The 17,549-nt window shown below is 44.4% G+C and overlaps 1 protein-coding gene across 1 annotated transcript in view; it reads right to left on the bottom strand.

Annotated features, from left to right (window-relative positions):
- Positions 1 to 9,133, bottom strand: part of LMNB1 (lamin B1) — a gene marked incomplete at both ends in the record, with an annotated part of 42,755 nt that extends 33,622 nt beyond the window's left edge. Inside the window, one exon of the mRNA XM_084251892.1 lies at positions 8,775 to 9,133. Coding sequence (XP_084108018.1) covers positions 8,775 to 9,133 — 359 coding nt within the window. The remainder of the gene's footprint in view (positions 1 to 8,774) is intronic.
- Positions 9,134 to 17,549: the final 8,416 nt, after the last annotated feature.

Raw genomic sequence — 17,549 nt, 5'->3', positions numbered from 1 at the left:
ACAGGAACGTTTTTCAATCCCAAGTGTGTGATTGGGCCACTTAGCACCTTGATTTCCATTTTTAATGGGAAAAATTATCTCAAGTTGAATGACAGCGGGAGAGCAGAAAACTGATTGGTCCATTTAGGACCCTGGAATCAGATATAAAAGGGACAAGGTCAGGGCAGGCTTGTGGGCCTGTGGGCTATGAGGAGACAAGGCCAGAGTTGGCCTCCCTGCAGCTGGGGAAGGGAAAACACCCATGGGCAGCGGGTTAAGGCTGCTTTCCATAGCTCCAACAAAGCAAATAAAATATTCCTGTCTGGATGCTTATATGGTCACCCTACTTATATGGGCACGCTACCATGAAGCAACAATGAGGATTTTTTTTTTTTTTAAGATTTATTTATTTACACAAGCACTGGGTACAGTCAGAAGTGCGGGAGGGTGAGAGAATTCACCAGAGCGGGGAGCAGAGCAGGCAGAAGGACCAAAGCACACTGCTGAGGGGAGCAGCAGGCGGCAGGAGAGGTCTGCGCGCCATGTGGGACCCTCCTCCGGTGGCCGGGGAGCAGCCGGGGATAGAACCGGCGCTGCAGAGGCTGCGGGCAGCTTCGCAACCCAGCACTCAACCACTGGGCCACCAGGGAGGCCCAACAATGAGGATTTTAGTGTTTATTTTAGAAGTTACATAAATGTTTTAAGCAAATATTTGTTCAGTAGAATGCTGAAGAAAGAAGTGGTCTGATCCCCAACCTAATTTACATAAACATTGAGTAATTATCTACTTTAAATCCACACTCTCTTCCTACTCATTTTTTCCTCAATTATAATCAGTGACACTGACCACACTGCCCTCTACTAGCACTAATTCATCCTTACAATTCAACAAGGACCTACTAGACAAGAAAGCCCATGACTACCTTATCAAACCAAAACAACACTAGCATCCCTTCACAAACCTTGCTCAACACCACATTCTTGGAAATTACTGGAATTTTATTTGCCTCAGGCTTTTTTTTTTTTTTTTTTAAACAAACCTTGTTCAATGACAACTCTTTTCCTACCTCTCTGTAACTTACCAGCTCTACTGTGGGATTTCCTTCCTTTAGCTAGTTCTCAGATGTGAATGTTCTGTCTCTGACTTTGGCCTCTTCTCTTTTCTCTCTCCAGCCCCAAAGACTACCCATTAGCCTAAAACAGGATCTCCAGTCCAACTCTCTTTTCAGAGCTACAGAAAAGCACTCAAAATTCCCAGCTGACATCTCTACCTGGAAGTCCAAATATCACTAACTCACTAACAGCACCGACTCACCACTAAGCCTATGTAGGGTTCTTCTCTACCAATCTGTGGAGAGTAACACTATGTCCCCAGGCACCCATGTGCCTGGAAGCAGGGTCGTCCTAGACTATTCTCCCTAATTTCCACATTCAGCATCTCTTTAAGTCTACTTTCTGTCTTTCCCCACTGCCTGCACCTCAGTTCAGTGGCTATACCTCAATACTCCCCAAGTGTCTTCACCAGTGTTTCTATCTCTACTTCTCTCCCCCACAGAACTGAGAAAATGATGAGTTCACTTGTCTCTTCTGCCTGAATTTCTTGAGGCTCCTCATTACCTAAAATCCAAGCCTTCCCCATGAATGAAAGAAAAAGAAGGAAGAAAAGGAAGGAGGGAGGGAGGGAGGGAAGGAGGGAGGGAGGAAGGTAGATACATACATATATACATACATACATACATACATACATACATACATACATACATACATACAAAGAAGGAACTATTTGCCATTCAGGACAATGCCCTCTCCTAACACTTTCCATTTAAAAGTCAACTCTTACTTTCCTGTCAACACTTTCTATCCAGATTCCCCTGAGATGTCCTTTCAAAACTTCAGGAGACTCCTGATGAGCCCAGTAGCCAGTTTCTCCACAGAACTAATGAGATACTGCACTCATCATGCAGTATTAGTGGATGGCATTTTTAGTATCACAATGCTGTAGCGCTTGTCTTCTGCCTTCCTTCCCTATAAGACGAGAGCCACTTGCACACAATGTGATAAGGACTGAGTGTCCCATCTCTCAATTCCCAGTATCGAGATCTAGGGTGCCGGCACATAGTTCCTGACCCACAAATGTGTGAATAAGAAATAAACATTTCCATCAGTAGAATTAAAGATATTTTAGAGGAATTTAGTTTTAATTTTGAAGGCTTATAGATAAAGGAATAGAATGACTGAAACACAAATCGTATCTTAGGTTTCTGTTGATATTTTTAGTGTAAACCTAGATGATAAATGAGGTTTTCCTAAGATATGTATTTGGTCCCTTTAAAATTTAACCTTTTTTTTGCCTTAATTGCAGTTTGGGATTTATGAGGTTGACAGAATTAATGTACTTTTATTGCTAGAAGGGAGTCTTGGATCATTTGGAATAACCAACTCAAACAAAGGGAGACAAAGGGAGCTAACACCATTTGGGAGCTTACTATGCTTGCCAGGCACTGTGTTAGACCCAAACAGCAAATGAATTCTCAGCTGCTACTCGCATCACAAATTGACAAAATTTTTATTTCCTATCCAATGATTAACATTAAACCAGTAAATTATTTTACATTATTGGTCACAAGTAGCCAACAAAGTTTACTTACGTATCTTCAGAAAATGCTAAATGATGGTACGTGTAGTAATGTGTAAAGATGTTCGCAAAAGTGTTTCATAAAGAAAGGCTACAGGAGCTCCAGTGGCGCAATCGGTTAGCCCGCGGTACTTATACATAAAGAAAGGCTACACTATCATAAACCTACTCTTTGTTAATAACATGGATGTGAATAGAAAAACTTCAGAGCTCTTACTTCTGGGCAGTGGAACCAAGGGTGACTTTTATTTTCTTCTTGGTGTGCTATCTCTATTTTCTCCCTTTCCACAATGAACATAAAATTCTGTGTAATAAATAAGTCAAATGTTAAAAAGCCCACAAATGTAACAAAACACAACCATCAAAATACAAAACTCCTTATCACAGATTAACATTGAAAAAAAGTTAAAATTCTGACTAGGAAACTTCCTTAAATCTCAGAAACTGGGAGCCTCAAGTTAGACAGGTTCCACACACCCATTAACACCAGAGGCTGATTCTCACTACTTGTGCATGAACTACACCTGATATGACATGAAAGTTCAAAGTTCGTTAACTCAGACAAATCAGAGGTGATGTCATCTGGACAATTAAAGAGCAAACATATCAGACTTTGGAGGAGAAAGACTCAGAAGCATATTTTTATAGCGCTTTATCTTTCATTCTGTGTTTACTTCCTTCAATTTGGACACACCAAAAGATCACCTAGGCTAATCCCCCTAATTAAATAAATAATTCCCAAAGATATCTGGCTCCACCAAATATCCTTTGAAAGCATGGGAAGGAAGTGTCATGACAGTTTAATTACTTAGGACCTGCTTCCCAGATTTTTAACACCAATTTTGGGAGTTTTGTCCTTCTAGCTCTTCCTCTGAATATTAATTTTAACATGCACTTTGACAGCTCGTATAGTAAAGCCTGGGGTAACTGTTAACTTGCTCCTATCAATGCAAACTCAGGATGTAAAAGGATAAGTGGATCCTTCTTACAAGCGAAGTTTTGGTTTTCAATTAATCGTCCCAAATACAATGAAAACTCCCTAAAGCAGAGTAACAGTTACTAATTTAGGTTTGAAAACTAAGAAACGTGAATGTTGAAATAACCCTGACACTGTTTAGCCTATACACATTTTCCAAATTTTATTCTATTACCAAAACATGTATAAAGTCAAAAAAGCAAATAAAAAATATACAACTAAAAAACATAAATCCTCCAGTCCTTTCTCCACTAAGGCACTAAGAGAAAATGGAAATTAATTTACCATATTTACATTTCTCCTAATCCTTTCATATCTCTAATTTGGATAAAAACCACTCATTACTCTGAGACAAGTAGATGACAGGCTAGGAAAAGGTCTAAGTTGCTTAACTCTTCCTGAGATTCAGAAAACTACTTACTCCTTATCCCAACTACACAGATAAGGAAATGAAGGCTCAGAGTTAAAGTACTTGCCCAAACCACAAGAAGTGGAAGTGGCAACTATGCTTGATACTACTTCTGTAGTATTTTACTACGTCTGTCGCTATCGTAACCAAGTGTCCCACTTACACTTGTTTGTAGTGTTACACGCAGGGAGAGGGACACCCCAGGCCCCGCAAACCTGCCTGCTCTAAACAGGTTCTGTCATCCACCACATCAACACAAAATATACAAGACTTTAATGGGAAGGCACTTTAATTCAATTAGTAAACAATACAGAAAAGACATAGAATATAGTTTTCAAATCAAATACCCACAGTTACTCACCCCCTACTGGGTAAAAGTCCACCCAAACTGGATTGGTTCAGAGCAAGGCCCAAAAGCCAGCCACAAGCCTAAAGCACCTTTCAGTGGAGACCCACAGAAAAGGATCAGAAACAACCAGACAAGTCTGGGAGGAAAAGAGCAAAATCAAGATCAAGATAAAAGCTGCCATTGTTATCCTCCTCACATGTCTCTCACCCACATCTGTTTCAACCAGTCCACGACCAAAAGGCAAGTGCAGTTTCTTCACGTGTCTCTCTGCTCCATGTACCTCTTCCAGGTCTCCTTCTGCCTCTCCATCCTGCTACCTTCCTTCCTCAGTCTCTTCTCCAGCTTCTTTTCTTTTGTTTAGCTCCACCCTCCTTTGGGTGGGACAGGGAACTTGAAACTTCCCCTTTTTCTGGGGACCACCCTGTTACAGTAGCACAGCAGCATCTGCATGCATTTTTTATGCAAACACAAATCCAAACTTCCAACTGGTGTTCTTACTAATGTGTTGATGGAGTGAAATGTGAATAATAACTACAAAAGGCTTGACCCAGCAACCTCAAACCCACCCTCCTCAAAGCAACCAGGCCCAAGGATGGAGATTACAAGTCTACAAATTTCAGGTTCACAAGTACTATGAACAAAAACAACCAAGGATCACCGTGTGTGTGACAAAAATCTGTAAGAAAAAAGAAAACAACAACAAGCCAAACAAAAAGAACAATGACCAGGGAGAGAAAGAGACACATAAATTAATAGACAAGAATTTTATCAAGAAAACTCTAAATGTTATCCTTCGACAAATAAAATGCATCCTTAAAATAGAAACAAGCTGAATAAGAGAAATATTTGTACAAAAATATTTCCTAGCACCGTATTATTTTTGCCTTTAAAATATTAAGCTACAGAAGAAAACTATGTAATTTCCCAGAAAGAAAGAGAAAATTATAAGAGACATCAAGAAACCAAAGGTTTCAACTTTCAAACTAAAGAACAAAGAAAACGAGTACAGGCAAATTATGGAATAAAGTTTCCCAGAGCTAAATTAAAATCAAGCCTATAAAATAAAAAGGACTGGGCTTCCCCGTTGGCGCAGTGGTTGAGTGCTGGGCTGCAAAGCTGGTGCCCGGCCACCAGCAAGGGTCCCACATGGTGCACAGACCACTCCTGCCTCGCCCGCTGCTCCCCTCAGCAGTGTATTTCAGTCAGTCTGCCTGTTCTGCTTCCTGCTCTGGCTCTGGTGAATTCTCTCACCCTCCCGCGCTTCTGAATGTACCCAGTGCTTGTATAAATAAATAAATAAATCATAAAAAGAAAAAAAAAAAAGACCTATTACAACTAGGATATATAACATCCTAGTTCCATCATTATACAATTCCAGAAAAGTAAGATTAAAAAGAAAATTTCCCAAAGCTCCAGAGAGGAAAAATAAAGGTAATTAATAAAAGAAAATAACCGTAACTGCCAACAACACTGGATGCTAAGATCAATACAAAACTTTCAAAGTAGTAAAGAAATACGTTAAACCAGTATTCTGTATTCTATACTTAGCTCAACTATCAATCAAGTTTAAGACAAAGCAAAGTTATTTTTAGGCACACAGGTCTCAGAAAGGTAACCTTCGGACATCTTTTCTAAGTTACTTAAGGATGTTCTCCCAAAAATGACAAAAAAAAAAAAAAAAAAAGAGGTGTGGTAAGGTAAACATATGATGCAGACGGAAAATAGATCTAAAATCAGGCAAACTGCTAGGATGTCAGCAGCACAGCATGTTGGAGGAAGATAAAACTCCAGGAAAGATAGCACACTGAAATGATATGACTAGTTAGTTATCTTAAGAAAGTTTGAAGATATGCTGAGAGCAATTTTTTTCTTTAGTCAACAAGAAAAATGAAACACTACTTAGGGGCAAAATTGTATAAGAAAAAGGCAGGGGTTGAAATATGAAACAAAGTGGATTGTTTTGAGCAACTGAAGGCGTGTTGGGAAAAAAACACTACAAATGTACTTGCAAAGGTTAGAAAATAAAATTACAGCACACTACCTAACATCTCAAAAACTATTTTAATAGTGCTTCAGACAGGTCTCCTAACCACACCATTCCTTCTTCCTGTTTTATTAGTGTTCTCTGAGAAATCTGTTATTATTTAGCAATATTATCACACATATTACTTCATTGATTCTAATACACATATCTCCTAATTTTTTAATCCCTCTGAAACCGGTATGCATTTTACAACCCATATGCACACACAGTCAGCCAGGTGGCAGTCTTGTTACTGTGTGAAAAAATCATCAGTGGATACCTTCTGGAAAGCACCCAAAATCAAAATGCTTCCAACCAGATGAAATGTGTATCTACTTGCTGAATATCTCCCCCACTGCACTCTAAGAACATTATGGGCAGTAATTTTCTTTTTAAGTCTCTATGTGTCAGTGACTGGCATGTAACAGATACTTAATCAGTGTCACATTTAACATCTCTGAAACCAGAACAGGTTCATAGGATGGGTCCTATTAACTGTCAACTTCCAACCTTCCCACCCCAGCAACAAATAATGGAGAGTAAGACAAGCATATCAGTGAATTTCAAAAGGTGATTCCAAAGATTGGTAAATCCAAGAAATAGATATATAAGCTTATTATTTTTGGGTTATGAAATGATACCAAAAAATAAACAGAAAAAGGCTAAATGTGATCAAGAGGCCATAAACATGTTTTTATTTTTCATTATAAGTTAGTACACACTATTTTCCTTTTACTAAGTACACATACTTTTTTTTTTATAGAGGCATGTTTTATTTATTTATTTGTTTGTTTGTCTGTTTTGTTTATACATGCACTGGGTACAGTCAGAAGCGCGGGAGGGTGAGAGAATTCACTAGAGCCAGAGCAGGGAGCAGAGCAGGCAGAAGGACGAATACACTGCTGAGGGGAGCAGCGGGCGGCAGGAGAGGTCTGCGCGCCATGTGGGACCCTCCTCAGGTGGCCAGGGAGCAGCCGGGGATCGAACCGGGGCCACAGAGGCCGCGGGCAGCTTCGCAACCCAGCGCTCAACCGCTGCGCCACCAGGGAGGCCCAGTACACATACTTTTTTATAAACCCTTTTGAGTAGAGACTCACTTAAAAGTCACAGAGGGTTGAAAGAGACATTCACAAGGATACACACACACACCCAGGAATAAACAAGTTAGAATCGGGTATCTTCAGAAATTTGTACTGACAGTAGGGAGGGAAACCATGACTTCTGGATGCATGTTTAGTAAATGTTTAAAGGGTAACACTAACACTAGTTGCCTACTGATAACAAGTATGCCATTTCACTCATCAAAAAATCAAGGTAGGCTCAGCCAAGTCTGGAGAGTTTATCCTTGACCCTGGACTGAAACTCAGACTCCGTTAGGTAGAATAATGAATTACATGCACTCCTTTACTACAACGCTCCACATTCATCCAACACTGTCACCTGCCCTGACGTGTCAGCACGACAGACACGGTGAATGAGGGGGTCTCTTCATTACCGGAGAGGTGAACTGTCTATATTATGGAGATGCAAAAGCTGGAACTGCTGCCTGAGACACGTGGCAGGCAGTCCAAGGAATGAAGAATAGTGGGTGGCCATGACATGCAAAAATCCATTTTTTTGAAATTCCGTTCACAGAAGCACCCAAGCCAGCCTCTGTCTCGCGGAAAGTCACTACACGTTTTCCCAATGAGAGCTAAGGCGCTCACACACCCAACGTGCCGTGGACCGGCAGTGGCGCGCAAATCGGACCCCACCCCTCCCTCCCAGCTTAAGGCAGACGCACCAGCATTGCAAAATGTCACTGGGCCGAGAATGAGCGCGCCAAAGAGAGAACCACCCCCGGGAGACCCGGACGCTGGAGACAGGTCCCTCCCCTTCCTCCTCCGAGCCCGCGCAGAGCTCATTCATTCTCGAGGATCAGCCAGTCCTCCCAGACCGGCCATCCCGGCGCAGCAAACCCCAAACGCTTTGTCTCCCGCCCGGCCGGAAACCGGGGCGCGCACTGGAGCGCGCGCCCGGGATCCTCCTCCCCGCACCTGGGGTCCTCCCGGCTGCCGTGCCGGGTCCACGCGCCAGAGAACCCTGCTGGATGCCGGGGGCCAAGGCCCAAATCGGGGCTTTCTTCCTCTGCGGCCTCCAGCGTACACTTCGCCGGCTCCTGCAGGGTATCCGGCCTCGCCAAATGCGCGCCCCGACCCCATGGGTGCCACAACTCCAGCCTCCACCCGCGGATAGTCCCGTTAACAACACTCCTCTAGCTAAAAAAAAACGCTAGATTCTCCTTTCCGCAGACGGGAAGCCCCGTCGCTGCCCCAGGACCGCGGCACCCGGGTCCCCGCTCACCCCCTGGGGCAGACCCCGAAGCGGCGTCCCCCGACACCGCCGCGCGGCGCGCACACTCACTTGAGTAACAGCTGGTCGTGCTCGGCCTTGAACTTGCCCAGCTCGATCTGCAGCTTGGCGCGCTCGCGGGCCGTGTCGTCGAGCGCGCGGCGCGCATCGGCCAACTCGGTCTCGTAGAGCGCCTTGAGGCCGGTGAGCTCGCGGCCACGCACCTCCTCCCGCTCCGTCACCTGCAGCTGCAGCGCGCTGTTTTCCGTCTCCAGGCTGCGCACCTTGTCGATGTACACCGCCAGCCGGTCGTTGAGCTCGCGCAGCTCCTCCTTCTCCTGCAGCCGCGACAGCCGCGTGGGGCTCAGCGGCGTGGCGGGCGCGCTGGCGCGGCTGCCGGACCGCGGCTGCACGGGGGTCGCGGTCGCCATGGCGGGCGGCGGCGGGGCGATCGGCAGGGACGGCGGGGTCGGGGAGGCCGCGGGCTGAGCCGGGATGCGCGAGGGTCCCGGGGAGGCGGCGGGCGGCGCAGCGGGGGCCGAAGGCACCAGCCGGGGACCCGCGCTCGCGCAGAGGCCGGCGTGGGGAGGGGAAAGCAGCGGGGATGGCGCGAGCGGGGTTACCACACAAAGGGCAAAGGGGGAGGGCTGCGAATCAATCAATCGTAAAATGCCCTTTGTAAGAAAACACGCGCACGCACGGACGCGCACACACACACACACACACTCACACACACGCGCGCGCGCGCGCGCGGGGAACACACGGGGTGAGGAGCACCGGGAGGGCCGAGCAGGGTCCGCGCGCCGCCGCCGCCGCCGAGTCTCCCGCCCGCAGCACTTTGTTTCCTCGCAGGCGGAGCGGCGCGGCGCGGCGGGCTGGGGGAAAGGGGGGGCGGGAGGCGGGCAGCAGCCGAGCCGTAGGGGGCGGAGGTGGCGCGAGCCGCCGCGCCGCGCTCCCCAACATGGCGGCGCGCCCACGTGACCCCCGCCGGCCAATGGGGGGCGGGAGGCGCGCTCGGCGGCTGCCGGGTCGGGCCTGGAAATTCAAACTCGCGCCCTCGGGCAACCGTCGGCGGGGCGCGCCGCGCTGGGCGTGGCCGGGGCTGGCCTGAGGGCGGCAGGGTGGGGCGCCGGGGACTGCGCGCCCCGAGGCCCCAGGCCCAGCGCCGGCCTGGCCTTCCCATCACCCCGTGCGGACCCCCGCAGGGGCCGGGCCGGCCGGTGGCGGGAAGGCGCCTGGGGGTTTCCGGGGCGGGCCCGCGCCGCGGCCCACACCCGGCCGGGTCAGGGAAATTCAAAAGTAAACGTCCCCGTTCGCGGCCCCACGCGCCGCTCGCCGAGGCCCGGACGGCCGCGCGCGTTGAAACCCGACCCCCTGCCCCGCGGAAAGGGCTCGGGAAGAGGCCCCGAGGCCCGGCCGCCCCGGGGTTACGTAAGGGGCCTCGGTGTCAAGGTCCAAAATCCACGGCGGGCCGGTTCCAAGTACAAATCATTATTTTTCTCTCCGATGGAAACGCTGTGCGAGGACGCCTCAAATCGGGCGCGAGCCCAGCAGCCCGCTGGTAAACGCCGCCGAGAAGCCGGAAGCCTTGATTTTTAAATCTTTTGCTATCAATGCTAGCGGGTGGCCGCTGACCTTTGGTTTCCTAACAATTTAGGGCTCTGTAAAATAAAAAAAAAAAACGCCTCGAGTGAGAGGATTAACATATGGACGAATAAATAGCACAAGCTGTTAATTGTCATGCTTCCTAAAATTTAATGCATGAAAACCTAAGCTTGTGAAACGTAAATAGAAATGATTTTTTTTTTTTTTTGGCTTTAAAAAGTGATTTCCCCTAAGATGTAACTGACAGCAAGTTGTTATAAACTGTCCATTAATTCCTTGGAAACGTTTTTTAACTTTCAGGCAAACGTTTATTGGGATTTGATTTTTTTTTTTTTTTTTTGCTTTAAACAGTGAATTCCCCTAAGAGGTAACTGACAGCTAGTTGTTATAAACTGCCCATTAATTTCTTGGAAAAGTTTTTTAACTTTCAGGCAAGCGTTTGCTGGGACTTACTACATGCCCCACATTGAACTTTTTGTGAAATACCCGTCCTCACAGCTGTCTTGTGATTTGGGAACTGGATTATTTCTTTACTGCCGCCCAGCAGGCAGGCGATAAGACTTCATTTGAATCCAGGAGGTTCAATTTACTGGAGCCTCACTCTTAACTAACCTAGAAAGCCACCTCACAACCCTATTACATCTGTAGTGTAATTAAGGGTTTGATGGTAGAGATGAAGACCAGGATGTTCTTTAAATATTGAGTCATGTACATGAGAATTATTTCTGTGCATTCTTTAAATGATGATACCCTCCTTATTATGGCTCTATATGCTGTCCTGGTATCTAAAATATTTCCTTCTAAACCTCATTGAGAATTAAAGAGCTGAAAGGCTTCTATCTTAAAGTTGGTGATAGTAACTTTTAAGTACTTTAAGTATCTGGTTAATTTTAATAACTTAAAGGTATCTGGAAAATCCAGATTACTAATGGACAAATGAGGCCTAAACGTGGGGGCTGGGTCCAAGGCAATGGAATTGTTATAGGACAGGGAGAGGGGCAGCCCAAACCCCGCAAACCTGCCTATTCTAAATGGGTTCTGCCATCCGCCGCATCAACACAAAACATAGGAGACTTTAATGGGAAGGAACTTTAATACAACTAGGAAACAATACAGGTAAGGCAAAGAGTCTAGTTTCTAAGTGAAGCACCCAAAGTTACCCGTCCCCTCATGGGTAAAAGTCCATCCAAATAGGATTGACCCAGAGCAAGGCCCCAAAGCCTGCCATGAGTCTGAAGCACCTTCCAGTGGGGACCCACAGCAAAGGGTCAGAAACAACCAGACAAGCCGGGAAGGAAAAGAGCAAAATCAACATCAAGATAAAAGCTGCCATTGTCACCTCCCCACGGGTCTCACCCACATCTGTGTCACCCCGTCCACGACCAAAAGACAAGCACAGTTTCTTCACATGTCTCTAGGATCCATGCGCCTCCTCCAGGTCTCCTGGCTCCATCCTGCTTCCTTCCTCAGTCTCTTCTTCAGCTTCTCCTCTCCCTGCTCAGCTCCACCCTCCCTTGGGTGGGGCAGGGAACCTCCCCCTTTCCTGGGGACCACCCTGTTACAGAATCTGGAATCAGGATTGGAATGTAAATCCACTCCCCTTTACCTCAGACTTTTAAAAAATATTTGGAATTTATCTTTTAAAATCATCTTCTGACTCTTTTTAGGAGCTCACATTGTGTCTTATCTGAAACACAAAAAGGAGTGAGACATTGGATGATTTGCTACTGATAGCCCTATAACTTTATGGAAGTTATTCCTTGGTTTCCTCATAATGTTAGGGGGAAAGGATGTCCTGAGATAATCCCATATAGGCTTTGTGGACCCCACCCCCGCTCCAGACTAAAGCCATCAAGACATTGGGAAAGACAAATCCCATCACCACCAAAGAGAAGGTGGCTGGGACCTGAGGGTAGAGTTGGGCAGCCAGGTTGGATGAAAAAACCAAACACGTGGGCCTTGGGGCTCGATATCGCTCGCCTCCTGGCTTCATGGCTCCTGGCTGGCGGCCAGCTCTCAGAGCGCCATTTTGGGATTCCTGATCGGTGGATCGGGTAGGACTCATTTAAAACTTTGTCTACCACTTTTCTCCCAGAGCTGTACATTTCCTCATTTCCCCTTTGAAAGGTTCGGCGCGGTAAAGAAAAGGAGAGCCAGGCTACATTTCTCAAAGGGAGGGAAAGTTTATTGCGCCCCGGGCGGACCTCACAGACCCAAGGCGGGGGTCAGTGGAGTCGCGCACGTTGTTAGGGGGAAGCAGGGTTTTATAGGGTGAGGAGAGGTCAGGTGGGTAGTTGGGCTCCTAAGGTGGGAAAAGTTTGTAGGGCAGATAGAGGTTCTTTGTCTGAGATGAGACTGTAGGGGGAGGGGGGAGGCTCATTGTCTGAGTCCTCCAAGCAGGTATCCTCATTCCTGCCCCCCAGGTGGGCTTCTGGGTAGGCTTTTGCATTGCGGCCTGCTGCATGGACCTTTCACCCTTCCCTTGTAAATAAACCTTTTATTAACCTTTCGTGTGTACCTGCAGTAGAGCATTGAGAAGTCCTTTTAAGCGCGTGGGTGAGGACCCACAGTCAGGCACCCCGTTTTGTATTGGGGTTGCTCTACAACAATAAGAAAATGGGGGATCATTCACACTCTGCAGGTTTATAAAGATTAAATAAAATAATATGTATAGGGGCCTCCTTGGTGGTGCAAGGGGTTATGATGCAACCTATGAAGCTAGCCGCAGCCACTGCAGCTTGAGTTCGATCCTGGCCAGGGAGCTAACCACATGGCACAGCAGACCTCTCCTGTCTCACCCGCTGCTCCCCTCAACAGTGTATTTTAGTCAGTCTGCCTGTTTTGTTCCCCGCACTGTCTCTGGTGAATTCTCTCACCTCCCCACACCTCTGGCCTGTACCCCTGTTCTTGTATGCATAAATAAATAAATCTTTAAATAAAAAATGAAAGTAATTTTCTGTCCCAAAATTCTCCAGAGATTTGCATACCAAAAAAACAGAAATTCTTAAATGTTTAGGATGCCTAAAAAGTCATATGTATTTGTTCATTTATTAATCTATACATTTTTTTCAATGAACATTGGTGGAGGACTTAAGTAAATGCGGAACAAGGATGACTAAGGTACATGATCCCTGCTTTGAGGAGTTCAACAGTCCAATTGTGAACAGGCAAATATACACATATATCAATTTTCCCTCTAAGTGCCAAATACCAATAAGGAGATATGAATTTGGGAAAAGGAGCTCTGAGCTAGACTTGGATAATAATGTCCGCCTCCAGGGACTGGCAAATGGATCCAGTACTTTGTGAAGACCTCTAAATGGCAACTCATATCCTCCAGGGAAAACGAAAGGAAAGCCCTAGATGGAATCCCTAATCTCCTTATGGTGTGCTTTTTCATTTCACATCTAACCACATTGGGACTGCTTTAAACTAGGAATTAGTAAACTGATAAGGGAAGTGGATTTTAGTCAGCAAGTTTAACTTTGGGGCTGGTTTACATTAGTCAAGAAAAATGGAAAACTGACAAAATTACCATGTAATTAAAACAAGTAAGTTTTTTAAACTGAGTCAATAAACAGCAGTTATACCTTGCCTAAAGCAAAACAAAAAAATAGGAAACCAATTAAGCCAAAAATTTTCAGTTAACTCCTGTGTACAAGGCACTGTACTATGTTATGAAAGAAATTTTTTCAAGTATGAAATATGCTTAGTTCCCTCAATATGTGTGTGTGCAAATGAAATGGTCCCTCATTATATGTGTGTGCAAATGAAATGTATGCCGGGGAATAAATAGGTTCAGCAATAAAGCCATTAATGACTAAGGTACAAAAAGGTGGCATTGATGTAAAGTGTCAAAACACTGGGGCTACTAAAATTTAGAGAATGAAAGAAATTCTTCTAGCCAAGACATCACAAAAGAACATTGTGGAAAAAGAGGATTTCAACTGGACAATGAAGTAGTGGGAGATTTACTTTAGTAGGTGGTTTGGATTTCAAAAATTAGTTCACAGGGCCTCCCCAGTGGCACAGCGGTTGAGCTCTGGGTTGTGAAGCTGCCCGCAGCCTCTGCAGCGCTGGTTCAATCCCCAGCTGCAGGGCGAGGGTCCCACATGGCGCGCAGACCTCTCCTGCCGCCCGCTGCTCCCCTCAGCAGTGTATTTCGGTCCTTCTGCTTGTTTTGCTCCGTGCTTTGGCTCCGGTGAATTCTCTCACCCTCCCGCGCTTCTGACTGTACCAAGTGCTTGTATAAATAAATAAATAAATAGTTTACATACAACTTTTCCACAATTCCATAAAGTGATATCACTCTATTTTTTGTATGAAATATTTGTATTTGTGTATGTTGAGTTTATATTTTAGGAATTGGGCAAGAGTCTTCCAGAATTTGGACACTCAAATTCTTGTGATTCAATGCTACCAAAAAAATATTAGGGATGTCTATGATCTACATAAATATTGAGTAAAGAAGCAACTGAAACTTTCATACAGTGCTTCAGAAAGTTGTTTACATACAGGTCCCTATAAAATTGAATCCATTGCAATTCTACCCCTACTGCAATCCCATTCCCAAAAGATAGCACCTATCTACTAAAAGATAGTACAAGAAGTTTATAGGAGCTGTTTTCAGAAAAGCCCAAACTGGAAACAATCCAAATTCTCATCACCAGGAGAGCTGAGAAGTCATATGAAAAATACATTCAGCAATTAAAAAGAATGATCCACAGATACATGTAACAACATGGGTGAACTTCATGAACATTATGCTGAGAAATAAAGAGAATACATTTTATAAGATTCATTTACATGAAGTTGAAGAACAAGTGTAATGTATGTGAGAAAAACCAGAACACTGGGTTTCCACTGCGATTGGAAGATTGAGTGAAAGGTGACATTAAGGAACTTTCTAGAATGACAGGACCATAAGTATGTAGAAAAATACAGTTATCAAAACTCAAAATTGTATACTTATGATCTATGCAATTCACTATATGTAAATTTACCTCAGTAAGAAAAGGAAAACATATCCTTGTCTTATAGAAGATTTTTAATCGTAATTAAAATTTCCACTTCATTTGTTGCTTGAATTCTTTTTTTTTTTTTTAAAGATTTATTTTTTTATTCAAGAACCAGGGCATAGGCCAGATGTGCAGGAGGGTGGGAAGAATCATCAGAGACAGAGCAGGGAACAGAACAGCAGACTGATGAAATACACTGCTGACGGGAGCAGCGGGCGAGACAGGAGAGGTCTGCTCACCATGTGGGACCCTCGCCGGCTGGCTGGGATGGAACCAGCACTGCAGAGGCTGCAGACAGCTTCACAGCGCTGTGCTCAACCGCCTGCGCCTCCAGGGAGGCCCTTGTTGCTTGAATTCTAAATTTTATGTGGGCTTTTTTTTATTTTACTCCCTTAAAATCTGTATGACTTCTTCAGAGGTTGGAAATTGAATACTACAGCTATTTGACTTTAAGTTTATAACTTGAATTTAAAAGATATATATGATAATGAAAATAGGTGTTAAGAGTGAAACAGGTGAATTGAAAAACTGCCATTTTTGGCTTTGAAAGATTGGAATATGAATACTGCAAACTGAAAACTTAAAGAAAGAAATCTAAAATACTAGTTTCTGCCGGTGAAATTCTGTTTCTCACTGCTATATTGGCTTTACTTTGTAAGATTACTTATTTTTGTAAGATTATATAAAATCATCCCATTGATCAGATACAAATACTGATCTGAAGTAATCCAGTACCTAAATTCTTTTAATATAACAACTTATGGGCCTCCCTGGTGGCTCAGGGGGTTGAGCGCAGTGCTATGAGGCTGTCCACAACCTCTGCAGCATGGGTTTGATCCCCCGCCGGCCAGGGAGCTACCACATGGTGCAGCAGACCTCTCCTGTCTCGCCCGCTGCTCCCCTCAGCAGTGTATTTCAGTCAGTCTGCCTGTTCTGCTCCCCACTCTGTCTCTGGTGAATCCTCTCAACCCCCTACACCTCTGGCCTGTGCCCTGGTTCTTGTATGCATGAATGAATACATCTTTTTAAAAATGTATATATATATATATTTTATATATATAAAACAACTTATTTTGAAGCACATTATTTTACTATTTTCACATTACTATCCTTTATATCCCCTTATTGCTTTTTTCCTCCCCTCTCCCTCTTAACCTCAGAAACCTCACTTCATTTATTAATATCCAGTATGCTTTTATACATATTTTACTTTGTCTAATCATCCACTGTGAAAATATCCATTGTTTATCTTTACCATTCTGACTTGCTTTACTACACATAATTCTCCCCCAAATCCTTCCATTTTGCTGTAAATAGCAGCATTTCATCTTTCCTTATGGTAACATTCCACATCTTTTTGATCCAGTCTTCTCTCAGTGCACACTTAAGTTGTTTCCCATGTCCTAGCTATAGTAAATCATGCTACAACAAACATTGTAGAGTATATAGATTTTCCAGTTGCTGCTTTCACCTCCTTTGGATAGATGCCCAACAATGTATTGCTGGGTCATATGATATTTACTTTTTTATTTTTTTAAGATAAATCCAGATCACATTCCATAATGGCTGCACCAGCTCACATTCCCTAAACTCTTTTATTATAACAACTTTCTAAACAACTGAAGACACAACACAAGTTTAATTCAATAAAGGTAGAGAAATAATTTTCAAGGGAGAAGAGCATGTTGAAGAAAGAAAGAAAAAGGAAGTTATCAGATTCCGGACTAGCACTGTAAGTTATAGAAGATACTTAATATAATTTTATATTTGGAACACAAAAACATTGCGTATTGTTTTAGTAATACATATTTGAAGATTGAATTAAGTGTTTTTGGCAGACAGGCTTTGTAAAAGCTGTGATTTTCAACTGGTGGAGAAATACAGAAAAAAAAAAAACCCTGTTCCTGAGGGGCTTTTTTAGATTGGGGGCAGATGAGCTTTTGACATTTATCAAACGAGATCATAGGATGATAGTGTTATGACACTGCTGTGGAGAACACAGGGAAAGTACAGCACGTAATTCCTGTCCTCAGCCTCGCAGGGGCTCCTGAGTTAGATCCAGTACCACGTATACAATTACATACCAGAACTAACTAGGTCAGACAACGTGCAGGGCCAGCCCTCTGCGAGAAAGTTCTATCACTGTGACATTCACTAGGAAAAGTCACCTGTGGAAACTTGAATGAACGTCTTCACGAGGTTTTCAAAAACCTATCATTTAAAA

The sequence above is a fragment of the Talpa europaea genome (genome assembly GCF_964194135.1).
Source record: "Talpa europaea genome assembly, chromosome: 13".
Lineage (NCBI taxonomy): Eukaryota > Metazoa > Chordata > Mammalia > Eulipotyphla > Talpidae > Talpa > Talpa europaea.
The sequence above is the reverse complement of the archived record's forward strand: the minus strand, read 5'-3'. Positions and strand labels throughout refer to the sequence as shown.